A 26,831-nucleotide genomic window follows, 5' to 3' on the forward strand; every position below is an offset into this window, starting at 1 on the left:
GTGCAGCACAGCTAACGGATCTTCAAAACAGCCAGCCATAGTAAGAGGCATGCATCATTGTCAGCGCGGAAAAAAAAAAGATAAAGTATCAGGTCAAATACTGGGCCCCTACCAACGGTGAAAATATCACCTCCACCTGAAAAAGGAAAACTACAACCCATCGTTGGCATAATGAGTTTAGGTTTGATCTCTGTGTAACACTGCCAATATCCAACAAGTACTCCCTGGAATGAAGGGCTACAGGAGCTGATCTGCACTGAATTGCCATTGGGAACTGGTAGATGGGAAGAAAAGAAGTTATCAAACAGATCTAAATACCCTGAGTACCAAAAAAAACTAATATACACTAAATGAAGTCACACCAGATCCATTACCGCCCATCTTAGTATCCTGACATGTTCTGCTGCTGTTGTTGTTGCTGCTGCTGCTGTTCCTCCTGCTGTCTCCCCCCAGCCTGGAGCCTATAGAAAATGTCGTTCTTAGCCTTGACTGCCAGCCAGTCTTTATTTCCGGCTTTCAGCATCTCGTTAGCCTCTGCTAGCCACATGTCCCACCCCTTGTGCTTAGGGAGCACTTGCCGGGCCCATTCTGTCTTGCCACTGGCGCGGATGGCCTCCCAAACGGCCTTGGTGAAGCATTTGTCTTCAGTGTTGGGGTGTATCCCCTTGAATTCCTGGCAGTACGCGTCGTCCCAGAGCTTGGTCTCATAGCGGCTGAGATCCCAAAAGTTGTTGATGCTGGACATGCTGCTCAGCCAGTAGGCCAGGTTTAGGACAATGTAGAATGCGCCAGTGAGCACCTTCATCTGCCAAATGCAATTACCCAAGAAGATGACAGAAATCATGATCAGAACTGTAGCCGTAGCCATCAGCGCTTGATATGTCTTTGTTCCAACGTAATATTTGCACTCAAGTGTGCCTGAGAACAGTTCACGCGCTACTGGCTCCTCACACTCGACGTAGACAAAAGCGCCAGTGCGGGTAGTGAGCACAAAATCACCTGATGGCAGTCTATCATTGTACGGCAGAGTTGTTGTCTGCGGGACCCAGGCACTGGCAAAGCCCATCAACGACGACGACAGTCCAACAATGACGATGGCAATAACGCCCATACCGTCTTTCCACAAGATGGCCGCCACCAGCGCACCGATCGTCATTAAGAACGACGCGTGGGTCAATATCCGCAGCGGCGACCCTGGCTTAGTGCGCAGCACAGGGAACAACAGCTTGTTGTCTTTGACTGCCTCAATGGTCAACTGCGCCTCCTGCTTCTGTGATGGCTTGAGACTGTAGCCGTTGCGACCGCCTGCCGCAAACGACGCCAACGCGCGACGGCGCTGCTCGGCTGAGCGGCCGCCAGACTCGACATCCCGCTGTTCAGGGTCTACCGACGACGACTCGGCACCGCCGTCCCGCGACATAGTCTTGGTGCCGGGAGTCAGTTGCTCGCGGACGCGCGGGGTGTGGCGAATGGATACGGCGTGGAAGGCATAGCGGTCCATGTCAGTGACCGACGTGCCGAGTAGACTGTCAGCAAACACGCTGATAGATGTCAGCTGAACGCCGCTGGAGACGCCAATGCCTTGCACTTCAACGTGGGGCAGGCTCGTAGGCCGCGTAGGGCGCAAGAAGGCTTGCGGCGCGGGCAGTAGACGCGGCAGATAGCACCAGCGCGTGGCAGTGATGGCGGGCGCGTGGTCTGCCATACTTTGCTCGCCAATGATGGCGAGCAGGGTGACCACATCGAGCGAGTAGTCGAGCTTGTTGGAGGCAAACCAACCGCCAGCGCCGTCGCGGTTGATTTGCCCGTTGAATTCGCTTGGGTTGGACATGGAGGAGGTGGATTTAGAAGCACTGCCAGAAAAAGATGAAAGCAAAGCGTCCTTCAGAGTGTCCTGCGCGGAAGCTTGTGAGACAGAGTACAATGGCTCCATTGTCTGGGAAGAGCTGCGAAACAGCGGCCGGGTCCTCTTTTGTATCTTCCTGTGGTGTCTCGCGCCGCAATTCAAGCCATAACCCTGTCGGGGCTCAGCAACAGGGGGATGTGATGTAACAAAAAGCTGCAGGGCCAATGTTAATCTGTCGTCGGTACTCCTCGCCTGTAACCTAAAGAGCTGGATCTCAAGGACAAGTCTTCCACGCCACTTCGTCCTGGTTAGCAGATAGTCTTTCGATGCTGCCTGGTCTACAGGTACAAGAAGCCCAGCAGAACACGTAAAACTTTTTGTTTGAAAACTGGAGCAACAACAAAGAAAACTTAAGAGACTCTATTAATGGCGTCCGAGCGGCAACGGAGCCCCGGCTCGAGGCCTAGGGGCTGTAACCGGTACCCCCAAAGACTGTTGCTATATCAGGAGATTACCGTATTCTGACATTCGCTTGAGTTAGACGCCGCAACCCAGCGGAAGACTTGCCGGCGCCTAGTTTGGTAGTTTGATTTCATCTGGAAATGGTGATAGTTCATTCACATTCATAGATGTGTAGTTAGTTACGTACTTTGTAACTTATTTCCCTGAGAACCCGTTTCGGGCAAGAGCTCGAGATCGGATGGTCAAGAAGCAACAGCTAGTTATAGAACAGCAGTTTAAGCTCGTATTAGCTAACTAACTAAGCCATGCGCACATACAATTATGTAGGGTTAACTAAGATGTTAGGGTTTACTGAGCCAGGGCCTTCCAGTGCCGTTCAGTTCACAACATTATGCACTCGATTCTAGATTCTATCTGTGCCTTCTTAGACCATTCTCATTATTGCTCGTCAGCGGTGGAAGTCGTATTTTTCTTGGTGGCTGCATGTCGGCCAATCTTTCAATATTGACTGACGAATACTGACAGTGAGCCCGTGCTAATGTGTTTTCTAGGACTCTTGTAGACATATGACTGGGAGGCTCTAGGTATTGAGGGGTTGGCTGGTCGGCCCTTTGTATCTGATGCTCTCGCACTGAGATATCTGCTTGAGGCTGGATTTCAGTGGTCTGTGCTCCACTGGGGTGTGTCGGAAACGGATAGTATCGTAACTGGCTGATGGGCCGCGGCTGTGGCCGGCGCTGTATACGGAAGGTAGAGAAAGTCCCTGGTGATGGTCCGGTATGCGCTTCTACGGACTGGAGGCTATTCTCTTCTTCGACTTCTGGATCAAAACTGTCTACCACCATGGTCGGACGTGTTGCGGCGTGCCGGTAGATCGGCATGGTGTTGTCGTATACTGGACGGTGGACGGGCCGCCTGTTCATGTCTGCCAGGCGCTGGGCAAGAATAGCCGCCTCTCTGGTTCCGGGAGCGGGTATGGGCATTATTCGAACTAGCTGAGATGATAATACAGCTGGTACAGCTGTAGCTGTTGGTTGAGAGATGCCATTGGCGGTATGTGGAGGTGCTTCTTCTATAAGACTTGGCTCTTCATCAGAGCTGGCTTCACTTTCAGTTCTGTCCAGGTCAAATTCGGGGCCAACAGCAGCATGTGACTGTGTTTCAGTTGGCCTTGACCTTCGGCGACCAGGACTTAAGTTGAGGGCGTGAGCAATAGGATCAAAAAAGGTACCGGATGCACATGGCTGTCTGTGGCTGGAGCGGGAGTTGCCGACTTCATGGGGGTCTGGCGCGCAGCGGCTATGCTGAGAATCTTCAATGGACGAATAGGACATCTTTCGGGCCGAGGACAAGATGACCTGGAGGATATATCGCGAACGAGTCCAGATCAAGTGCCATCTCTAGGACAAGAAGGCATATGTAGAGCTGAATACATGCTAGGCGTTTATACGATCTGGTGGCAGCCTGACGGAAAGCCACGTCTGGCGCATGGATACCAGCATACGGAGGGCATAGGGCTGTGGAATTTGGATATGCAAAGGCCAGGCTGAGAGGTAGAAACTAATGCACAGCAATAGACCTTCTCGTATTCTATAACAGTTTGGGTTCCAGAGGTGAACAACACAGAGGTAGGAAATGCATATAACAACCGGAAGCTGTTGCAAGGCTTTATTCAGCCCGCACGGAGAGTACTTCTAGATCATGCAGCACCAAGGAAGCATTTGTAGTAGGCGACCGTGTCTATCGTTGCGTGATTCACGCCGCAAGTGGTATCTAAACTAGCCCTAGTTACATGGTTACACAAGCCTCAAGCCTCCCCCTCTAAAACATGCGCATATTGCTTGATGCCCTCTTGAACAAACTTGTTCCATTGTGTCTCCCAGATTTTCTTCAGTTCTCCCTTTTCTTGCTCAGAAAGCACCGAATGCTCAATGCTCCATTCAGCCAATTGGCGTAAACCGTGCAGCGACATGTTCTGTTGGCCAATGAATGCTTGATAAAAGTCGTGAGTCAGACTCGACTGGAAGATGGTTTCATTGTCGGATGACAGTGAGCATGGCACCCCATTAGCCAGCAGAGAATACATTGAATGGCCCGCTACAGTGGGTGTCAGCCCGAGAATCTCGTTGCTGATCGGACACAACTCAACACACACACCGCGCGCCCGCATGGCCTGCATAACAAGTGGATGGCGCGGCAGCGCATATCCATGGCCGATCCGCGGCGCGCCCAGAAGCAGCGCATCTAGCAAGTTTTCGTCGGCGTCAGCGCCCGTGGTCAGCGTCTCGCCGCAGTGTAGCAGCAGCGGGATGTCGACGCCGGCCGCACGGCACTCGGCCTTCCACTGTAGGAACTCGCGTGTGAAATCACGAAGCGGGCGTCCGGCGGACTCTTCGCCAACCAAATCGAAGCCGGCGATGAAGCGCCCGTAGCGCGCATCTAGTCGGAAATTTTTGCATTCCTCTAGAGCGTCTTTGACGAGGGCTGGCGCAAATATCCGCGGGAAGCAGTATATGATCTTGAGGCCAAATAGCCCTGGCACGCCGGCAGCGACCCGGCGCTTATTGAACCGCTCAAAACGGTCAATTATGAGGTCCATGATACCACGATTATCAATTTTGCCGTTGCCATCGTCCAGAAAGACTTGATTGCTGCGCATAAAATTGGGCCGGATCTCGGCGTACTGAATTTGGTTGTCCACAAAGAATTGTAGCAACTTGTCAGTGTATTCAATGTAGGCCGTTTTGTAGTTAAAAAGACCTTTGAACATTCGTGTGCGTGCGTTGAACAAAGCCCAGGCCCTAACAGTGTTCAGGTCAGCATGGGCGCTTTGTACTGTGATTAACATATTCACTGTTGAAGACGATCTTGGCTTACCCTGATGCGGACTGGAGCTGTTGATGCACATGACCGCTATTAAAACACATCTTGCTCTTGAGCCACTCCTGTAGATCCAGCACGCCGTCCTTGAGCATGTTGGCCGCCCACTCGCTACCGAAGCGGGCCTCCCGCGCATGCGTCTGCCACGCCTTTTGGAACGCTTTGTAGTTCATCCAGCCCTGGTCCTTGCCATCCAGCGTATACGTTGGCGAGAAGATATCGGCCGTCGTCGGCTGCGTCGCCGGAACGATCTGAAACTGTATCTCGCAGCGGTACAGCTGGTGGGCGTCAAGTAGCGCGCACGCCCGAAAGCCTTGTTGACCTGATTCCGGCGCATGGTGACAGACTACAGTGCGAATGGCCATGCAGTTCATGTCGCGTGCGACGTCCAGAAGCACGTGAGCCGGTAGCGCTGCGTTGAAGTGTACGTGCAGGTGGGCGCCCTTGGGCATTTGCGCCAGCAGGCGGAACACATCCGTCTGCTCAATCAAGTCGCGGTTGGCCAGGAAGCTGCCGCCCTCGATGCGGCGAAAGGTCTGGTGGTTGTGGCTCTGGAGTTCGGGCTGGGCATCATATACGCGCTGCTTGTCTTGGACTCGCAGGCGGGCAAGGATGCGGTTCAGCTTGCGCTCATGGACATTAGCAGCCGCAGTCTTGTGATACTGGAAGCCTAGTGCTGATTCACGGTCATGTAAGGCTTGTCGTGCGGCGTCGTACTCTTCTAGGGTTGTCGGTGTGGCTAGGATGTCAGGGTTGGGGTTATGTACAGGCGGCCGGTCCATGTGTAAGCCGAGGCTCTCACGGCGAGCATCCAAGTCCTTAACCCTACTATAGAGCAAGTCCCTCTCAAGAGACGGGGCTTTGTTTAGGGCACGGCTCATGAAATGCCCCATGCTGCTGGATTCCGGGAAGTCCACCGCGGGCGGAGGACGTGCAAGCAGGCTCTGCGGTGTGGGCTGTGGTGTTGGTGCGGGGGTCGGAGGTGCAGGGCACGGCGACACCGGGGCATCCTTATGAGAGATCATGTTGGTGCTGCGGGCAAGATGATGACGTAAGTATAAGGCGGGGTCAGGTCAGGCTGGGACAAGTCATGAGACAGAACAGCAGGCTTAGTAGGCTGCAGGAAAAAATGTTACATGTAAAGGTCGGCTGGGGTGAGGTGAGGTGAGGGGAAGGGAGGGAGGGGATACTGTCGAGGGCGAGTGTCTAAAGTATAAGTAGCACACGATGTATAAGTACACACAGAGCGCGCTCTCTATTTGTAGTTACTGGCCTTGTAAACATAGCAACCAACGAGAAAGGCATAGCCATTGTGCCCAGTTTCATCAAAGCTCCGAGAATAGCCTTGGATTCAGCCCAGAATCGCGCCAGCCGCTTTGACCGGCTTTTATGACTGGGGCAGCGGGCGTTGTAGTTGAGCAGGATCCAGCTGTAGTGTAGAGGAAGATTAGTAGGGCGCTCCACTGTAGCTTAGAGAGGGCCCCCCTATGACAGTTGAAAGATCCCTTGTAAGGCCTGCGTTTCTTGGTGCTACACCCCTGAAACCACACTGCAAATTAGCCACAACAGAGGGTGAGTATCTTGTGTGACATGAACTTCAGCCAAGTGTGGCTGACTCTCCTTTTCTTCTCTCATCACGATGTTCAAGCTTTCTTCCTCCCAAACCTATTTGCCGATTTTGTCTTTTCTTTTTGCCACGCCTAGAAACACAAAAAGACCCCCGAAAATAAGGCCGCGGAATCTGCTGGGAGAAAGCCCTGCACCCCTGGCGCTCGACGTCTGGCCTCTCAGATATCCCCGTGGCTGACTGGCGGCCTCCTGGCCGTTCCTTGGGCCACCACTCGCCGCTACGTTGGGTACGCCACACGCGCGCCCGGCTGCCATGCCGCGAATCATTCTACTAACCGGCGCCCCGCTGGCATCTGCGCTGCTGGACGAAGAAACCACCTCCTCTGCAGCTGATACTACAACGAACCTCCGCGCCTGGACAAAAGCCACACCTGGAACTGGGATGGCCCGGCTTTTGCTTGTGTTTGAGCCATGCTACGCCCGCATAGACAAGTCTCTGCCACTGCGTCAGAATACGGCCAAAGGCCATGCTGATGCCTCGGCGCTGGCTGCTACACCGCCTTCACAGTGGAGACTCCTTCCGCTTCACCGCACACATTTGCCCACCGGCTTGTCTCAGGGTCTGTACGAAACAGACTTCCTGAATCCGGCCCTCCTCCAGGCCCCAAATGCTGCTGATTTCACAAGAAACGACAGCTCTTTATCGCCATCTATCCTCCAAAGCATGGGCGATGGCGAGGGCCTAACTACATTGTTGAACCAGTCCTGGTCGTGTGTGCTCGACGACAGCAGTGTAGACATAGACCCAACTACAGATAACCCCGGGGATAACACTCTCCTACAATTCTACGAGGAATCCCTACTCTTGTACTCCGCGCTTGACGACACAGACGTTCAAGCCAAGACCTTGTCTCACCCTAGATCAACTCCACCACCACCCACCCGAACCTCCGCTCTCGCCGTGTCTTCCCTTGAAAACGATACCGACATCTCGGACTATACCTGGCTATCCACAACAGCATCCAACCCTCCACACTCCCCCACACCGAGTCTTCAGACCTTCCGCCCCGGCGCCAGCCGTCCTCCCAGCAACCTCAAAGACCTGCCCTCCTCCGCCCAGCTCTCGCAGCCAGAACCCACACACCCCCATCCCCACTCGCGCCCGCACGCCCACCCGCGCGCCGCGGCCCCGTTTCTCGTCAATCTCATCGTCGGCATCATCTCCATCTCACCGCCGCGCACCATCACAACGCGCTGGGGCACACGGCTGCAGCTTGTCGAGCTGCTCGTAGGCGACGACACGCGCGCCGGCTTCTCCGTGTCCTTTTGGCTGCCGCCCGCGCAAACGCCCAACCACGCCACCCTGCTCGCCCTGCGCCGCCAGGACATTGTCCTGCTGCACAACGTGCTGCTCGCCAGTTTTGCCGGCCGCGTCTTTGGCCAGAGCGTGCGCGGTGGCGACACGGCTGTCAATCTGCTGTATCGCCACCAGCGCCTCTCGGAAACCTCCCACCCCGGCCACTACTCGGCTGCAGACCTGCGCGTCTCTGTCAAGGGCCGCCCGCAGCTGGAGAAGACTCGTAGGGTGCGCGAGTGGGTTGTCAACTCTGTTGCCGGCGGCATGCCCGATAAACGGGCCGCTGACGTGCAGAATGCGGATAGCGGCAGGCAGACCAAGAGGCAGATACAGTCATGGGACCGGCCACCGGCAGATAGCCAGTGAAGGCGGCTGGGCGGGTGTGTGTTGCGACAAGGCTTGCGATGGTCTCATATAGAAAATAAACCACAAGCCAAGATCGACAGCCCTCTCTCGTCCCATAGCATGCAGCCTCCGAACATCTCAGTAACCTTTGATGTCATCTTTATTTCCTGCATATTCTTTTCTTTCAAGTACACAATTTTTTTCAAACACATCAGATTGGAATATAAGAAAAGAAAAAAAACAAATACACTTGGTCATCACTAGAAAACAACGCATCATAACTCTATCGGCCGTATGCGGCACGTTAGAGTATATGGCGTTCCAGGACACACATCGAAACACAGATACCCTCATTTCCTCAAAAATAATTCCACAGGCCCGGCGCAGACAACTATTGTTTGGTCCAGCATGTACAGAAAAAAGAATGTCTCCTTTTCCAGCCTACTCCCGGTACCATATCTCAGCCTACAGACCCCAAGAAACCCATAAAACCTAAAAAAAGGAAGTCCGAGTCCTGAAAATCGCAGTACCCGTTTACAGGTAGAACATAGAGTTCACCAGGTTGGGATGCACGTCACGGCCGCCCAGGGACACGTTGACATCATCGGTCGAGTACTCAGGGCGGTACAACCGCGCACGCTCGCAAATAATGTCGGCGTAATAAGCGGGAGGGCATATACTGACGGCACGAGTGGAGCGACCAAAGACGTAGCACAGGTCGTGGGTCAGCTTCTCCAGATCGTTGGCAGCCTTGGTACCGCTCTGCGAGCCAAAGATGTCATCGTGCAGAACAGTGTAGTGAGCGGGACGAGCAGTACCCTTGATGCAGTCGTGGGCAGTAAGGAAGAAGTCCCAGTAGCGGGCCTGAGTAATGCTACGGTCGACGACAGTGCCGCTCTTGATGTTACCGTTGCGAGAAGCATCGGACACGGGGTAGAAGCGGGTCTGGTGACGCTTGACGGACACGATGACGGCAATGCGGGGCTTGCGGTTAGCGGGGTAGACGCGCTCGCAGGCCTTGTGGATGGCGGGCAGCTCGTGCGACACAATCAGACCAAACTGACCCTCGGACACACCGTCACGGTAGACAATGATGTGGTCAGGCAGGGCTCCCTTGTTGTTGGATCTCCATCTCTCAATGCAAGAGACGAACTTGTCGCAGAAGGGAGCAGGGTCCAGAATTTCCTTCAGACTAGTCTGGTCCCAGGCGATAGCGGGCCACTGAGCATACTGGTTGTCAATGCTAGACACCATACCGACGATACTGGGAATACCCTTGCCGGTCTTGCCAGCGGGAAGGTTGGTCGGGTGTGTGACATCGTAACCAACGACCATAGTCTTGGCAGCGAGGATAGGAGAGGGGCGCTCCAGAACGTGGTTGACACCACCCATCTTCAGGTTGACCTTGAGGGCAATGTTGGCCGAGTAGTTGGGGTTCATGGGCTTCATGAAGTGCTTCTTGAGGAAGCAGATGGTGTGGATACCGTACTTGACATCACCCAGACCCTTGATAGCGGCATACTGAGCCGAGTTGTCGCTGCCCAGAATGATGAAGATCAGCTGAATCTTAGTCTTGGAGCAGTCACGGAAGAAGGCCTCCAGGGCTCCAAGATCACGGCCAATGCTGCCGGTCTTGGTAGGGCGCTCAGCCATAGGGATGGAGTAGTTCTTGCGGAAGTCCTGAACCATGCTAGCAACAGACGAGTCAAGAGCCTCGTTGGCAGCAAACTTGAGCACAGCCCAGCGGTCGAGAGAAGCACCAGGCTTGCTGAAGCGCTGGTCACGCAGGTTCCAAGAACTGCCACGGGGGGTCAGACCACGGTTGCCACGGTACATGATGGTAGGGGCAGGCAGGACACGGGCCTCGACAGTCAACAGGTTCTTGCCAACCTTGATACCCCACTTGTTCTATATGGGTGGGTTCCAGGTATCAGCAAAAATATAAATCTAGATAGAAGGGAGAGAAACACGGTATCAAACTTACCAGGTAGGCAGTGTTGTCCAGACCAAGCTGCTCGCGACCAATGGTAGCAATGTCCTTGGCGTTGGCAACGGGAGCACGGCAGGCAAAGTCCAGCATGGAAGTGGTCTCGGCACCAGTAAGCTTACGCTTAACGGGCTGGGCCATGACAGAAACAGCCTCAACGGGGTAGAAGTTGGGGCGTTCCTTCTTGCCAGAGTAGACCAGGGGGTACTTGTTAGAGGCCTTGATCTCGGGGTACTCTAAAAAAGAAAATGAATGTTAGCAACAGTTACAAATTAAAATAAACTCGGGAGGGCGTATGAATCCTCCCAGAAACGCTTTTCAGGCACCTTCCCAATCTCTGATGTTATGGAGACTTACTCTTCTGGAAGAAGTCCAGGACGGTCACGTAGCCGTTCTGGTGCTTGGGGAACTTCTTGAGCTCGTCGGCGTCGGTGATCTTGAATGAAACATTGGCGGGCATCAGGACGGGGCTGCCCTGGGCGTTGGTCACACGCAGACCCTCAATGGGCTCCTTGCGCGTAAAGTCACGGGTCATGGCAATACCCTCCAACGAGCGCGAAGCCTGCTGGACAGGGCCACCGGGAGTCTTCCGGATGGGGACACCGACACGCAGACGGTTCAGCAGCTTGTTGAGATCCTCAGGCTTGGCCTGGTCAAACATGGAAACCAAGCTGCGGGCAGCAATGAAGACGGAGTGAGACACGTTGGCATTGAGAACCAGGCGGCCAGTGGCCAGACGCACACTCTGGAAGTAACCACGAGCGGCCGACAGGAAGCGGTAGCCATAGTCGTGGGGGGCCAGGTCGTGCATGATGGCAGTCTCGTCAATGGCAAAGACGCGGTTGTGACCCAGGACGTGGCGTCCGGGCTGGGTGAAGTTGGGGGATCCGAAGATGATGTTAAGGGCATCAACGGCCTCAGCATACTTGGGGAACTGAAGACCTCTGGGATCGGTAGGGTCGATCATGGTAGAGCTGTACTTGATTACATCGGTCATTTCCACTACAAGAGGCGAGCTCATGGTGATAGCGAAGCGCTCAACTCTGTTGCGGTCATCGAGCTCAACAGTGAAGGGCTCCTTGGTGAAGGAGTCGGGCAGGGCCTTGGGCGAAACAACGTACGACCGGAACTCACTGGCCAGGGGAATGCCAGCGACCTGCTTCTGGATAGTTTCAACGACTTTCTTAAACACCACCTCGAGCAGCTTGGGGGGCAGATTGTCGGGTTCGGCACCCGCGCCCTTCTCCTTTCCCTTTGGCGCCGAAGCCTCGTCATCATCGGAGTTGCGCAGGGCGGCAATCTTGACGGGGTACTTGTAGACAGTGGTCTTGGGCTCAACTTCGAGAGGGAAGAAGTTGGTCCAGACCTGAGTCTTGGTACCCATGCTGCCAAAGGCTGGACGAGTGGGGAAGTCGACCTGTTTCGATGCAGGGCCAACGGCGGCCTTGACGGCAGCACCAAGGTTGGCAATAATCTTGTCCTCAAGCTGTGTCACGGCGGCATCGGGAGCCGGAGTCGGAGTGTTAGGGATCCTGTAGCACAGGGCTTGGGTTAGAATAATATCTCGAGGAGGTGGGAGCCGCTTGTTTGAAGTTTTTATCTGATATCACTTACTGGTAACATTCGTCGGTGACCTGCTGCATGCCGCCACGGCCCCCACGGCCACCTCCACGGCCTCCACGGAAGCCGCCGCCGCCACGGTCACCGCCGCCACGTCCGCCACGGTAGCCATCGCCGCCACCACGTCCGCCACGGTAGCCATCGCCGCCGCCGCGTCCGCCACGGTAGCCATCACCACCGCCACGGCCACCGCGGAAACCATCGCCACCGCCACGACCGCCACGGTAGCCATCGCCGCCGCCGCGTCCACCACGACCACCACGGCCACCACGACCACCACGATCAGCCATGAGTATTTTTTTTCAAAGATTTTAAGATGGGAAGTGGGTCCACGAGACTGGCTTGATTCCAGATACTAAGACGAGGACCGGGAGCGAAGCGGAAAGTGTGCAAGGAAAGAATTTCTGGTGAACTTGGAATAGAGTTCCGAGAAAATGTGCACGTTGGAGGATGATCTGTTGGGGTCAGCTTTGTCGTTGCAACAGTGCAGATGGAAGAACACAAAAGGGTTGAGAGATGGTGTCGGGCCCCAATATGCACAGCACAATGACGGAACGGGCAGGGAAATGAGCACAAACGAAAACACGTGGAGCACTACAGCTTGTTGGACAGACACCTCTGCAAAATGCGGGCACAAATGGTCAAAGGGAAAGGAGACGGGAGCCAAAAGCAGAAGAGGAAGAATAGCTAGAGGGGGAGGAAGAAAGAAAATAGCAAGCGGGGGCTAGCGAAGAAGATCAAGGAAAGGGCAGGAGTGCTGGAGGGGGGAGGAGCAGGGGTGGTGGGTGGCCAGACTTTTTTTTCTTGGATTTTGGAATTTTGGGATTTTTGGGGCTATCAAACGCACGGCTAGTTGGTGCTTGACACAAATAACCGGTGCATTCGAGTGCTGAGCTTTAGGGTGAGGACGGGAGCGCGAGCGAGAGCGAACGTGAGAGTGAGCATGAGAGTGAGGAGAAACTTCAGCACGCACAAAAACTGAGGAGCGAGCAAACAGAACGCAAGCTTAATGTCCCAATCCCGCCCGGGCGCCTGGCTACTAGCGAGGCGAAGGAGCATTGGTACAGGTACAAGCACAGAACAGAACAGAACCAGGCGTCAAAGAGACAAGTGTGGGGTTGCCCAGATTGTCCCTAGCCCTAGGGTCACGCCCATGCCATCACGGAAGTTGCTGCAGCTGCCCTATCCAAAGCAAAGTACCGCCAGCGGCAGAACACAGCAAAGTCTAGGGGAGCCGTGTCATGAGGAAGCTAAAATGCAGTGTAGGTAGGCACTTACTTGTCTCGGGCTGAGATACGGCAATTGGCGTTTGCGCTTTGTTGTACGTTGTACGTTGTTGTCCTTCCGAGAGTGTTAGAGGGTGGTGGGGAAAAAAGGTGGCATGGTCTCCAGGATAGGGAAGGTGCAGACACACAGTGGGGGGGAAGGACTCAGGGTTTCAGACGAAGAAGCCTTCGGCCAAGGTTTTGGGGCAGCGCAGATATGGACAGCTTGAATCGCGAGAATCAGGCCGCTACGAAAAATAGCGGTGCAGGTTGAAGTGTAGTTATGGGCGTGTGACAGATGAACTCGGAAACTGGTAAACTAATAAATGGTAAACAAGTTGAGCGATGGACAAGGACCAGTCAGCCAGGGCTGGCTCCACTAGCTGCTTTTTATACCATACCCCGCGCACACATTTCCACACGCTACAAAGTCATGTCAGACTGCCACCCTGTCCCCTCCATCACCTTCCAGACAGACAGACAGACCGACACTCACACTCAAACACTGGTGGCGTAGCCTGCCCTCAAGGTCTTTCTCTTTAACCTGCAAGGCGATTAAAATGTCGTGTTTCTAAAGCCCCGACGCCATCCACATGGCACAGGTTAGGTAGGTACTACTTGTCGATGTGGGCTCTAGACCGGGCATTGTGCATTTTGGGCCTCCATGCCAGCATCTTTCCTCTAGAGTATGCATGCAGAGACTTTGCCAGACAGCCTGTCGCGGTGGCTTGCGATCCAGGACTTTTACCCTACTGAGATCCAAGCGGTCCTGGCGTCTCCGGCCAACAGTGGTCTGCTCCCGCCCACCTTGATAGACATCTTTATTGCTCTATATGCAATTTGCTGCTGGCGCTTTACAGTCTCCTTCTGGTAGTTCCTGAATGTCCGGTTCGTAGGCCTGCTTTCTTCTTGGGAGTTTCTTGCGTCGAGCCAGCATTACCATAATCATCCCCTTTATTTCCTCCATTCAGCTTGTTCCATCCCGGCTTGCCCATCAATACTGCACCCGGAAGAAGTAATTTGGTTGATGTTCTGATGGGGCTACCTGGCGTGATTATGAGATCACATCGTACCCTAACTAATGCTCGGTAGGAAAACTTTTGATGGTGTGGTTTAGGGTTTGGAGCAGGGTTGTACACCGTTCTGGGTCACGTGAACGATCATGTGACCCTGTACGGCACCGTGTTGCGCCATCTCGAGCTGCCAGGCGTGTTATTTGACGTCCGTATGGACCGCTGGTACCTCCATCAACCGCTTTACAAGTCTTCCCATAACTACGACGGCTGTTTCTAGTTGCTAATATGAGCTCCTCCGATGAAGAAGACCTCCAAAATGAGGCACCAACCTCCATTAACCCATACGAGATTCTGGAATTAGAGCGCGATGCAACCGAAGCTCAAGTAAAGACTGCCTACCGCAAAGCCGCTCTGAAGAGCCATCCAGGTATGCTGATTTTTATCAATCGCCATTTGTCAAGCTACCTTTTCTCTAACCCTCTGCCCAGACAAGGTGGCGCCCGAGAAGCGCCAGGAGGCACACGAAACGTTCCAGCGCGTCGCCTTTGCCTACGCCATACTCTCTGACCCAGCACGGCGCAAGCGCTACGACATAACGGGATCGACAGCCGAATCGATTGTCGACAGTGATAATTTCAATTGGAGCGACTTTTACCGTGCACAGTTCCAAGATGCCGTGTCTGCAGATGCCATTGCGCGCTTTGCCGCCAAGTACCGCCACTCGACTGAGGAGGCGGATGACGTGCTGGCGTCATATGAGGTACATTGCGGCGATCTTGACGCTCTATATGAAACGGTCATACTCAGCGACGTACGTGAAGATGATGAACGATTTCGCGCCATTATCGACGAAGCTATCCGTGCTGATAAGGTCCCGGCTTTCCCTGCGTACACAAAGGAGACCAAGAAGAAGCGCGCTGCGCGGCTTAAGGCAGCCAAAAATGAAGCATCAGAGGCAAAAGCCTATGCTAAGGAGCTTGGTGTACATGACAAACTATTCGGCACTAGTGCTACTAATAATGAGGATGAAGACGAGAACGAGGACGACGACATGCCCGTTTCAAACAGCAAGTCTTCAAAACCCAGCAATTCAAAAGAAAAGGCAGCACTTGCAAAGGGAAAAAAAAAAAAGGCATCATCAGAAGATGCGCTCGCAGCTCTAATTCGCAGTAGACAACAGCAACGTAGCGGGTTTCTTGACGCGCTAGAGGCCAAGTACACAGCTAAAGAAGCCAAGAAGGGTGGAAAGTTCAAAGCAGGCAAGCGCAGCAGAGATGAAGAGGGACCCTCGGAGGAGGAGTTCCTCGCGATTCAGTGTCGGCTTGATAGTGAGCGCAAGAGTGGGCGGGCCAAGCGGGCGAGATCGTGAGAGGTTGTCCGACCATGTATAGGCCATTTTTACAAGTCAGTTTCGTTGAAGCACAAGATATACAGCATGGAGTTTTTGGAGTATTGGGTTTATTTTCGGTTGCAGAGCTTTAGTTTGGCGTGGTTATCGACATGAATACATACAATATGCTCAGTCTCACCGTGATGGAATTATTTTACACTGTAGAACTCACCATCGCAGACCATGATTTACACTGTGTCGCTTTATTTCCACACTGTATTTTGACTTCGCATGTCAAACTTTCCTTGTTTCCACCGAGATTATTGTTTCCTAGAAATCAGGCACCTCATCAATATCTGTGCAACCTCAACACCATATTGACTCTTCTTGTTCTATCAACACTGGTCGGCTATTACGTCCCGATCAACACGCGCGTTTCTGCCTTCCTTTGTCCTTCTTCTCGTTGCCATGCCATGACCAGCGAGCCAGCTCCGTTTTACCCCCGCTACTGCTTCGAACTGTCGCCGACCTTTTCAGCATGGTGTTTTCTCAAGATCACTGATACGCGCTCTTTGGTGCAACGGCCCGAGTATGAAGGTGTGTCATTTCGGCTAGGTGCTAATAGAGCTGTGGCTAACAATCGACTTTACGTGTCTCCTAACCTGCCCTTATGTCTTCTACGCTGATGTCTAGTCCATAATATCTAACCCATCTCATGTGGTGTACATAGGCCAAAACTTTTTCTTCTACAGAAACCTACCCATTCGCTGGGTCCGCTTCGTCGGGCTAGTTGTATCAATTACCCAACACGCCAATCGCTGCATCTACGCGCTGGACGATAGCAGCGGTGACGTTCTTCAAGCTGTCCTTTGGTCTGGCGAGCTCAAGAATGATGGCGATCAGGTCCACAACAAGGATAAGCCCACTAACTGGCCATCCATCAGCCCAGGCCTACTTGTTGACGCCAAGGGCGAGCTGATATGGTATCGAGATGTGTGGCAGTTGCGCTTGACGAAATTCACAGTGGTACCCGACATTGCCGCTGAGATGGTGCTCTGGAACAAGCGCTTGGCCTTCCGCCGCGAGGTGCTTTCCATGCCTTGGTTGCTGAGCGACAAGGAAGTCAAGCGGGCTCAGCGCCAAGCCGAGCGCGAGGAGCAACTCAGTAAGGATTCTGTTGCTAAAAAAGGCGACAAAATGAATGGCCGGATGGATGGCGTAGACTGGGATGAGGTGGAGCGGCTGATGCCGTCCAAGACAGTAGCCCTAAAGGTGGCATGGAGGAAGCTTGAAGACAACAAAAGGGCAGAGCTGCTGCGACACATGACTATCGAGCTGGCCAAATACAGGCAGATGGATCGGAAGAAAAGACTGCAGTCAGGAGTGGAGCCGTAGATATATCATAGTGCATCGCTACTAACGGCTCATGCTCATGGAAGACTGTCTAGATCAAGTACAGGTAGCCGCGTGCTGAGGCTCCCTCTCTCGATGCTCCTCAAGACAGTATCTATCCGATCCTAAGACATGTCGATATAACCAACATCACGTCCAGCCTTCTAATTCATTGTCGACCTGATGGCATATCCTGTCTCAATTTGGAGGGGATTCAGCTAAAGCCGGCCCTATCCACGAGGACAAATGGTAGCATAACTTTAGTCAATCTACCTTGGCATGCCAGTCATGTTGTTTCTCTGTTGATCCAGTACCTGTCAAGGAAAACGTTTTTACAATTGGCCTTAACAAAGGCTGTCCATCGTTGGCGTACGTGCCAACTACTGCGGAATGGCTCATAGACTCGGTGGAATGCCGCAATTGGACTTTGGGGGTGGTCTACATCTTAGGGTCTCGTGTGGATCCCTGGACCATTCTAGGGTTATGAGCACACTCCAACTTCCTTGGCATTTGGTTTTAATGTTTGTTGTAATTGTTCTTGAGAGCTGTTCTGTTTTATTTCTGGCAAGGCTGTCTTTTTCCCTCTCAAGGCTCGCCGAATCAGCAGAGTTGAACAAACAAGGTAGGTCTCTGTTTCGTAGTTGCGAGGCGTCTTCAGCGGGCTAATTGAACACCAGACACCCACTTGAATAACACTCACCAAGGTAGGAGTTTCCCGCAATGGAGGGTTGATACCTTGGGAGCTGGGCCAGGTGCCAAGGCCGGGAGACATTCCTCTTGATACTTCTATCTGGAAGTCAGCGAGAATGTAGGCCTTTCGCTTCTCGGTCTGGAATCCCGCAACTCGGCAACCCCACGCGCGGCCGCATTCCAGTCAGGACCAGGGCTTGACGAGACGTGCTCCCCAAGCAAGGGCGAGCCGCCGCCACCTGGATCTTGGCTTGCGAAGACTCTTTGAGTTTACAGGGCCTCGTATCAACAAAGAGTCCCTCCCTGTGCCTTGGTTGATGGCCGCCGTATGTTCATTAAATCGGCCCTCCCCATCTCTCTGGGCCAATTGAAGGAGGAGGCTCCGATGCTTCTCTTGCTCCCACCACCTCCATCTATTTCTTTCACTTCATCCATAATGGCTTCCGTTATGGCTTCAAGGCATTCTGCGTGGTGGAAATCATGGCTAATTCTCTTCGTCCAGGTTCTGTGCCTGACTCAGGCTGTCGACGCCATGCCCGGCAGTTTTAGCACCCAGTCGCTTACAAAGCGCTTCGAGAAGTTGATGAGCAAGGTCGAAGGCCGCTTCAACAAAGACGGCGACAGCAGCAACAATGCTCCTCCCAACGCTCCCCCTCCCAACGCTGCTCCTTACTACCCGTATCCGGCCCAGGGCTACCCCGCTGCCAACTACCCTCATGCTGCTCCTCCGGGCCAGCCCCCCTACGCCCCGGGCCCGTACCAGTACCAGCAACCGCCTCCTGCTCATGGTCATTACTACGGCCCTCCACCTCCCCTCCCACCCTCTGATGAAACGGGCGCGAACCAGCCTCCGCCCGTTCCTCCGCGTCCTGAGGAATTCAATTCTGAGGCCGATACACTCCTAGGCCGGTCGGCTAGTGCTGCATCTGCAGACATTTTTAACGTTGTTGTGTCTACAAATGCGCCCCCAAGTGCCTTCAAAAGGGTTAGCACTCATCCCGTTGACCGCCTGGGGATCTCCAAGTCTGGTCCTATTGAAACCAACAAGTTCCATGCCAACTTCTTCCTGGGCGACCAAAAGTCACCAGTGTACGTGCAGCCCTATTCCATCACATGGTCTGGTGGCAAGTACGCTCCTATCACTTCTTGGGGCATGGCTGTTTCACATATCGATGCCAATCAGCGCGTTTTTGGTGATAACGACACCAATACTGGCGCCGCCCGTTTCTTCTTCAATCCCGTCGGTATCCAATCGTTGATTATTTCGTCAACTGATCTAGAAAACAACACCAATACCGTCCTCACCACCGACACCATTGGTCCGCACTCTATAATGGCGCGTCTGCGGCCCTCGGCTTCATCTGCGCCGTCTATTAGTTTCCCCGTGGTCCAGGGTATGGGTTTTGTTACTGGCTTGTACTCGGGTGCCAAGCCTGTGCTCAAGTCGGCCGTTACATTCCGCTCTGTCACGCGTATCGCTAAGCAACCCAAGGCTTCGGTGGCCAAGTGGAAAGTTGTTCTCAACGATGGGAAGATTTGGTGGGTTTACGCGTATTGCACAGGCGGCTCACAGCTCAACTTCAAGACTGTCAGTAACTCGCACATCGAGGCTACTTCTGGCTTCACTGGTGTACTACAAGTGGCCAAGGATCCTGGCAATTCTGAGGCCATATATGACAAGGCTGCCGGCCTATATACGTCCATGGCTACACTCTCCGGGAGCGTCAGTGGTACCACTGGAAAGTACTCGTTCTTGTTTCAGACTCATGGTCATCCCGTGGGTCAACCGCTCATGTTTGTGCTACCTCATCACACCGAGACATGGGACGCAGCCACCAAGGCCGCAGCCACTAGCCTGCAGTTACAAACAACAGTGAAGGGCCTAGCCACAGGCGTTCTTGCGCGCAAATGGACGTTTGTTGAGAGGAATCTGCCGACTGATCTTGGATTCGCGCCTTATATTCCTGGCACTGGATCGAAGATGGCGCTCTCGGACGAGGCCATTACCAAGATCCGCAATGCGGCTACCGAGGATGTCAAACAAAATGTCAACAACCAGGCCATCTTGGAGTCTATGTACTACAGCGGCAAGGCACTAGCCAAGTTTGCCTATATCGCCTACGTGACGCAGGAAATGCTGGACGATAGCGAGCTTACCGACACCGTGCTACCCAAGTTGAAAGACGCCTATGATGTTTTCTTTAACAACAGTCAGCCATACCCGCTTTGGTACGAGAGTGCATGGGGTGGCCTCGTGTCCTCGGCATCTTTGACTACGGGCAACGACGGTCTCGACTTTGGTAATTCGTACTACAACGACCATCACTTCCACTACGGCCACTTTGTGCTCGCCGCGGCCATCATCGGCTCTCTGGATCCATTGTGGCTAACGGCCGAGCGCAAGGATTGGGTGAACGCCCTGATTCGAGATTATGCGAACCCCAGCTCGGCCGATCCGTATTTCCCGCAGTGGCGCATCTACGACTGGTACCACGGCCACGGCTGGGCTGCCGGACTTTTTGCTAGTAACGACGGAAAGAACCAGGAAAGCAGCTCCGAGGACATGATGTCGGTGTATGCGCTGCGCATGTGGGGCGTGGTGACCAAGAACAACGCCATGCGCGACAGGTATGTTGACCATCTTAGAAAAATGCATACTGTCGGATGACTGTAGATGTGAATTTGCGCACTAACTGACGTCCTTTGTCCGCTCTAGGTCTACGCTCCAGCTACAAGTGCTCGCCCGCAGCATCAAGCACTACTACCTCTTCACTGACGACAACAAAGTGCAGCCTAGCAACTTTATCAGAAACCGTGCGGCTGGCATTCTGTTTGAGAATAAGCTCGACCACACGACCTTTTTCGGAGCTAATATTGAGTACGTCAACGGCATCCACATGATCCCGCTGATTGCCTCGACGCCGCTGGCACGCTCGCTCGACTTTGTCGAGGCCGAGTGGACACAGTTATTTGACAACGGCCGTGCTGATGCTGTCGAAAGCGGGTGGCGTGGTATTCTCTACGCCAACTTGGCCACGCTGGATCCTCAGTCTGCTTGGAACACTTTTACCGACTCATCGTTTACGTCTTCGTCTCTTGATGGTGGCGCGTCGTTGACTTGGTACTTGGCATATACTGCTGGTAAGTTATATTGCAACTCTCAGGGTTAGGGTTTATCAGCTAACACGGAAACCAGCTTACGGCGATCTATGATTTCTTACGATTATTTCAAGGCTTTTGGATGCTTACGCCATGACGAATTCGATGTTTCTTGTTTCTTTTTGCTCGCATGTTTTTTGTTACATACATTTCTGGACTAATTTCTATGAGCCCATGAACGATGAAATTTCCGTCAGGGAACTTGGTGCACTTTTGCGATTGGCGGAATAACTTTCCTTTTTTTGTCTTTGTTGTGTTTCTGGTTGCGGCATGTTTCAAAGCGTTTCGCTAGCGGCTGCCAGCTGGAGATTTCACCATGCCTGATCTGGCAGCTGGCACTCGGCCGGCGTTGTCTCAGCAATAAGAGCTTCGGGCCTTTGGGGGGCCTTTGTGACTGTGTATGTACATACGTTTGTACTGGCGTAACTCTAGTTTTAAGGCTTGCTGATCCTCCTGTGCTCCAAGCTTCTGCGTACGGCCATTCGTATCTACTCACGTGCTGATAGTGGATGACAAGCGGAAATATTTGTCGGGACTTGTTCTTTGGATATTCTTCGCTTTGCCGGTTCATGCAGAAAATGGCATGCCTTTTGCCTTTCTGGTCGTGCCGATTTCTAGCGAAGCCACGGGTCAGATCACATCAGATCAACAATGGCGAAGAAAATGGCAGCTACAATGCGGAATTTTGGGTGGAGATTTTTGACTAATCAGGTTACGTCATTTACGGTTGTTTTATTGTTTTCTTTTTTCCTTTTTTCCTTTTTTTTTTTTTTTTTCAGCAGACTATGTCGGTACGTGGTCGCTTGTCCTATTGCATATTCGGCTGCTTGTCAAGCAGAAGTATCAATTTAGTTAGCACAGCGCCCACGGTCTCAACCAAGTGAAACAGACAGCGGTTATCATGAGTTAATTTAGGACATGGTCTGGAATTTGAGCGCTGGGATAGTGACTAGGTCCTATTCTGGTTTAAATGATGTGCATTGCCGGCCGCGAGTGTAGGCTTTAATAGACAGCTTATTCAACAGCGAACACAGCAGAACATGCCTAAGAAGAAAAAAAACAAAAAAGAGGAAAAAAAAGCTTGGAGCTTCTACGGCTTCCTTGATAGTGGCGTTGTGCCCTCGGCAGAGTCCGTGCTGGTGTTGCTTCAGTGGGCCGGAGGCACAGATGCCAGTGGCTGTGCTACTAGATACACTTGGATATTAAGCAGAAAAGAACAACAAGTCGAAGACTAGAAGCAGAAGATCCATTGTGAGAAGGGATGGCTGGCGGACTGACCACGAGGCGGCCAGGGCCAGAAGGGAGGAGAAGACGCGTAGAAGGAGAAGCATATATTGTTGGCGGATATTAGGAGGGGAAGCAAAGACTGCTGGGCTGTCGATACTGGCGATGCTGGGCTTCGCGATGGCAAGGCTCAGGCGACACAAACAGGCAAACTGCATGAGTCCAGGGCTGTACGGGCTCGATTCAAACCAGGGCGCATAGCATTTTGAGCATGCAGAGTGGTTATACACTAGATCGTAAGATGTGAGAATGACGTTGAGCAGGCTGCCAGAGTCAGAGGGAAACCGCCTTGGCCACAAGTATGCATGTACCTGCACCTAGAAGCGTACCTTGGTGACTAGGGAGGGAGAGCTTAGTTTTCTGGCTTCCAGCTCGACAAGGGTTGCCTCTCCACCCAGCCCAACCCAACCCAATGCCTGATTGTTCTCTGTTGATAGTTAGTTAATACAAGTATATACCATCATCCTAAAGTGTGCACTGGCTCCATTCTTACTTTTGTCCTCAATTCCTCATCTCTCGCACTCGCACTCGCCTTCGCCCATACATATTTTTTTCTCGCGCAACTCGGATTCCCAGCAGATCAGAGCTCAGCACTGCTTGGCTCGCTCCCATTTGGCCCATCATCATGGTTATCCGTAAGTGAACATCTCTGTCTGCTATTGCATTTTCATCTCATCTCGTCTCGCAATTGCCTGAGCTTGCCCGCTGTTTTGATGCTCGCGTGTCCTTTGCCGCCTCCAAACCCTTTTCTCCCAAATCACGAGACGTAGTAGTCCCAGTCAAGTCCCAGTACAACCTACAGCACCAGTCATGCTGCATTGGCAAGCCGCGCTGCCCACTCAACCGTGGGCCGGGCAATACCTCATAATATTCCCGCTCTCCATACACATCCAGAAACTATCTCCGTAGCTGAGCCGCCCCTTCCTTCATCCTCACCGCCAAGCCAGCTATCACCACCACCCATCCCAAGAGGCACTTGCTTTCTGCGGCCGCCCACAGACGCCAGAAGCCCCAGAAAAAGCCCGCGTCCCAAGCCCTAAGCCACACAACTAGCTGGTTTGTGCGCTGCGTTCATTCTTGATCGGGCCTTGTGCCTCGAGCTGTGCTAGTGAATCTGGCTCGCTCACGCTCGTGATGTTGTCCGTCTGCCTCTTTCTGCTGGTCTAGATCCGGGCTCATCGCTGTGGGCCAGCCCTCCCCCCCCCCCCCCCCCCCCACGCCCGCAAGCTCTGCTCCGCCATCTTTCTTTGTTCCAGAGATGCAGGAAAATCTCCTACAAATACAGAAGTGGAAGCATGATGTGCAAGCCCCGGCCTACTACACTTTCTCCAACACCACTCAGCCCAATCCAACCCAACAAGACAGATCACATCACCTTGCCGAATAACTTCTCCAGTCTTCATCCCTTGTGTCGATCTGGCTTAGTGCTTTTTACTAGTCGAAATCCATCAGCCGCCAGCGTCCTTTTTCAGAGGTACAAGTACAGGTACATATCCATCTGCTGTACATTTTGGCCTGTTGTGTTTTTCCCTGGTTACTTGTTGCATACAGCGGCCTTGGGCACTCCTTTACCCCGACTTTCATCCATCAATCAAACAAATCCATCCGCGCTTCTACCACCAGACGACTGCGCCGATACTTTACCCTCAGACTCGCTCTCACACACACTTCTGCGACTGTCCATTTCCCTGTCTTCCTGGCTCCTGCCACCAAGATCACCTGGCACCAAATTCACGCCCAGGCCAGCGCCGAAATCCTTGCTTCCCTGGCTATCAGTTGCTAAGCCGCATTCTTTCACTGCGACTATTATTACAACTGGTTCCCTCTTCTTTTAACCTTTTGTCATCCACCATTTCTCTGTACTTCTTTGTATTCACCCCAATTTTTGTTCTCTTTGTTTCTTGTGTCCCCATTCTCTTTTCTTAGTCGTTCCTTAGTATTTCTTTTTTTTTTGTGTGCCCTTTTACGCTTTATTTACCTCCCCATACCCATTATCAGGCTCCCTAGCTGCATTGTCACGGCGCGTTATCGTGCCTTCATTCGCCCTTTGCTAACCGGTTCTTCCGCCTCCCGCTGCTCAGCAAACATCAACTTCACCCACAAATTCAGACGCTCTCACTCAATGCCTACCAAAATCAGCGGCACCGAGAGCGAGCGCGCTCCTCTTCTCGGCAGCGGCTCTCACAGCCGTAATCCCACCTCTTCAACGCTTGCGTCGACCCACTCCCACTCAGTCTCTCACGTTGAAGACGGCAGTCTTGTGACCAAGATCCTCTTCAACAGCCACCAGACTCCCGGTACAGAAAGTCATAACGTCGCTGTCAAGACCATTGCAACTGTCTGGCATGTGTTCAAGGTCACTCTTCTCAGCAGTGAGTCTTTCTTCGTTTGTCCCACTCAACCGTTTACATGCGCTAACTCCACACGTCACGCGCCTAGGCTATGTGAACTTTCTACTCATCGCTGTCCCCCTCGGCATTTATGCCGGTGAGAACAACTGGAGCTCTACTACCGTCTTCACCATCAACTTTTTCGCCATTATTCCCCTCGCCGCCGTCTTATCATTTGCAACCGAAGAAATCTCCATGAAGCTGGGTGAAACCCTTGGTGGACTTTTAAACGCTACTTTCGGAAACGCCGTCGAGCTCATTGTCAGTATTGTCGCCCTTCGCGATGGCCAGATTGAGGTTGTCCAGGCTTCTATGCTTGGCTCCATTCTGTCCAACCTTCTCCTGGTCATGGGCATGTGCTTCTTCTTTGGTGGTCTCGTCAACATGACCGACAGCTCCGGCCAAGGCCGCGAGCAGACCTTCGCTTCTGCAACTGCCCAGACTACCTGCTCGCTGATGACCCTGGCTGCCGCTTCGCTCGTTATTCCCGCTGCTCTGTCGTCTGTCCTACAGGGCACCAGCGATGGCGGCGAGCAGTCGCACACCATCCTAGTCCTCTCCCGTTACACTGCCATTATCCTGCTTGTCCTGTACGTCATGTACCTGGTCTTCCAGCTGCGCACCCACAAGAACCTGTTCACCGGCGCACCCGAGTCTCCCGCCGCTTCTGACGTTGAGAGCGCTACCGCCGTCGATTCTGAGGATGAGGAGGAGCCGATTCTGTCGCCTTGGGCTGCTATTGGTGTTCTCGTTTTCACCACCATTCTCGTCTCCATCTGCGCCGATTACCTTGTCGGCAGCATCGACGACCTGGTTGAGGAAGCCCACATCAGCAAGAGCTTCATCGGTCTGATTCTGATCCCTATCGTTGGTAACGCCGCCGAGCACGTGACTGCCGTAGTCGTCGCTATCCGCGATAAAATGGATCTCGCTATGGGTGTGGCCATTGGTTCCAGCATCCAGATTGCTCTGCTTGTCACCCCCTTCCTGGTTATTGTCGGCTGGATCATGGGTCAGCCCATGACTCTCCACTTCGAGATGTTCCAGACCGTCGCCTTCGCCTTCTCTGTACTTGTGGTTACGTACACGGTCCAAGATGGCCGCTCCAACTACCTCGAGGGCGCAATGCTACTTGGATTGTATTTCATCATTGCTGTAGCTTTCTACGCCAGCCCCGCGTCGCTGTAAAGAAGCAGACGCACCCAAAAAGCGAACAGAAATGAAGCAATATCAGCTACAGCAATCTCACCAATCTAGATCTTGTATCAACAGCAAAGGATAAAGGCTAGCCGAGCTCAGGCTCTCAGAGGGTTCATTTCGTCACTTGCGATACTCTTATTTCACACGAATACGTTTTTTTCTTCGTCTTTTATCTATCTACGATATTTTTTTGTCATTACTACTATTTCTTTTTTTTTTTGTTTGTCTTGTTTGTCAACCACTGTTCCAGACGTTGATGTTTAAATCAGCCATGTCTATCTTATTTCCTTGCGTGTATTCCTATCTTGATTAGCCTCGCTCCATTTCGGTCTAGGGAGTTTTTAGTACCTTTTCTTGTTTTCTCAGATTCAGATGTTCTCTTATTTATAAAGGGTATTACAGAGTTTTATTTCCAGCAATCAATTCTCATGTCAACATCAGAACTATGGAGGATATATCTGTGTATATTACTAGTTACGTCTTGATTGAACAACAGTTGAGTCGGTTGACAGCTTGCCATTGTAACGATTATCTGCAAACTAAATACCCCCACAAGTCTAGATTCAACCCCGAGAGAAAGCTATTGGCCGGCACTTGCAAGCAGATCTTCAGCTTCATCCCAATGGATACATGGAAGTATACAAGCAATTTGCCACACTGGCGGCAAAAAAGTGACCTTGGGCTGCGGGCTCGGCTTGTATGTGTGACGAACTGGATACACTGAGGATATCCTGGAGAAAATAAATCGTGTGGCAAAAGTCGATCGAATGTACGCTAACGTCATCAACACTAATCCAAATCCGAATCCGAACAGCACCACAGCTTTGGCTTGCGGGGCAAAGATAAACTGCACTAGGCTCAGATTTAAGTGAAATTTATACATATAATCGTTTTGGAGTTTTTGAGGGCTAGAGCCGCTAAAGAAACACCAAGTAGTCTAACACCCGGCCTGAAGTCCGCCCAGGAAACTGGGCGGAGGCTATTCTGTAGGACTAGATTTCGATGTGTACAATGACGTTGGAGAGAAGGCTACATAGTT

General features: G+C 52.7%; 7 protein-coding genes across 7 annotated transcripts; 4 read left to right on the forward strand and 3 right to left on the reverse strand.

Annotated features, from left to right (window-relative positions):
- Window positions 1-382: 382 nt before the first annotated feature.
- Window positions 383-1,831, reverse strand: BROUX77_006464 (uncharacterized protein; the record flags this gene model as incomplete). Its single annotated transcript, XM_073751451.1, has 1 exon — window positions 383-1,831. The coding sequence occupies one exon, from the start codon at window positions 1,829-1,831 to the stop codon at window positions 383-385; it is 1,449 nt and encodes a 482-aa protein (XP_073603533.1).
- A 2,284-nt stretch (window positions 1,832-4,115) lies between these two features.
- Window positions 4,116-6,213, reverse strand: BROUX77_006465 (uncharacterized protein; the record flags this gene model as incomplete). Its single annotated transcript, XM_073751452.1, has 2 exons — window positions 4,116-5,109; window positions 5,186-6,213. The coding sequence occupies 2 exons, from the start codon at window positions 6,211-6,213 to the stop codon at window positions 4,116-4,118; spliced, it is 2,022 nt and encodes a 673-aa protein (XP_073603534.1).
- An 857-nt stretch (window positions 6,214-7,070) lies between these two features.
- Window positions 7,071-8,480, forward strand: BROUX77_006466 (uncharacterized protein; the record flags this gene model as incomplete). The annotated part of the gene is made up of 1 exon (XM_073751454.1): window positions 7,071-8,480. The coding sequence occupies one exon, from the start codon at window positions 7,071-7,073 to the stop codon at window positions 8,478-8,480; it is 1,410 nt and encodes a 469-aa protein (XP_073603535.1).
- Window positions 8,481-8,993: 513 nt separating this feature from the next.
- On the reverse strand, window positions 8,994-12,356 carry BROUX77_006467 (uncharacterized protein; the record flags this gene model as incomplete). Its single annotated transcript, XM_073751455.1, has 4 exons — window positions 8,994-10,367; window positions 10,444-10,682; window positions 10,804-11,978; window positions 12,061-12,356. 4 exons carry the CDS (start codon window positions 12,354-12,356, stop codon window positions 8,994-8,996), a joined length of 3,084 nt encoding a protein of 1,027 aa, XP_073603536.1.
- A 2,276-nt stretch (window positions 12,357-14,632) lies between these two features.
- On the forward strand, window positions 14,633-17,072 carry BROUX77_006468 (uncharacterized protein; the record flags this gene model as incomplete). The annotated part of the gene is made up of 4 exons (XM_073751456.1): window positions 14,633-14,774; window positions 14,836-15,712; window positions 16,012-16,274; window positions 16,408-17,072. 4 exons carry the CDS (start codon window positions 14,633-14,635, stop codon window positions 17,070-17,072), a joined length of 1,947 nt encoding a protein of 648 aa, XP_073603537.1.
- Window positions 17,073-18,195: 1,123 nt separating this feature from the next.
- BROUX77_006469 (uncharacterized protein) lies at window positions 18,196-20,929 on the forward strand (the record flags this gene model as incomplete). The annotated part of the gene is made up of 2 exons (XM_073751457.1): window positions 18,196-20,387; window positions 20,476-20,929. 2 exons carry the CDS (start codon window positions 18,196-18,198, stop codon window positions 20,927-20,929), a joined length of 2,646 nt encoding a protein of 881 aa, XP_073603538.1.
- Window positions 20,930-24,324: 3,395 nt separating this feature from the next.
- BROUX77_006470 (uncharacterized protein) lies at window positions 24,325-25,780 on the forward strand (the record flags this gene model as incomplete). The annotated part of the gene is made up of 2 exons (XM_073751458.1): window positions 24,325-24,574; window positions 24,642-25,780. 2 exons carry the CDS (start codon window positions 24,325-24,327, stop codon window positions 25,778-25,780), a joined length of 1,389 nt encoding a protein of 462 aa, XP_073603539.1.
- Window positions 25,781-26,831: the final 1,051 nt, after the last annotated feature.

Source organism: Berkeleyomyces rouxiae, assembly GCF_048999995.1.
Source record: "Berkeleyomyces rouxiae strain 22BRR77 chromosome Unknown BrBRR77_ptg000008l, whole genome shotgun sequence".
Classification (NCBI taxonomy): Eukaryota; Fungi; Ascomycota; class Sordariomycetes; order Microascales; family Ceratocystidaceae; genus Berkeleyomyces; species Berkeleyomyces rouxiae.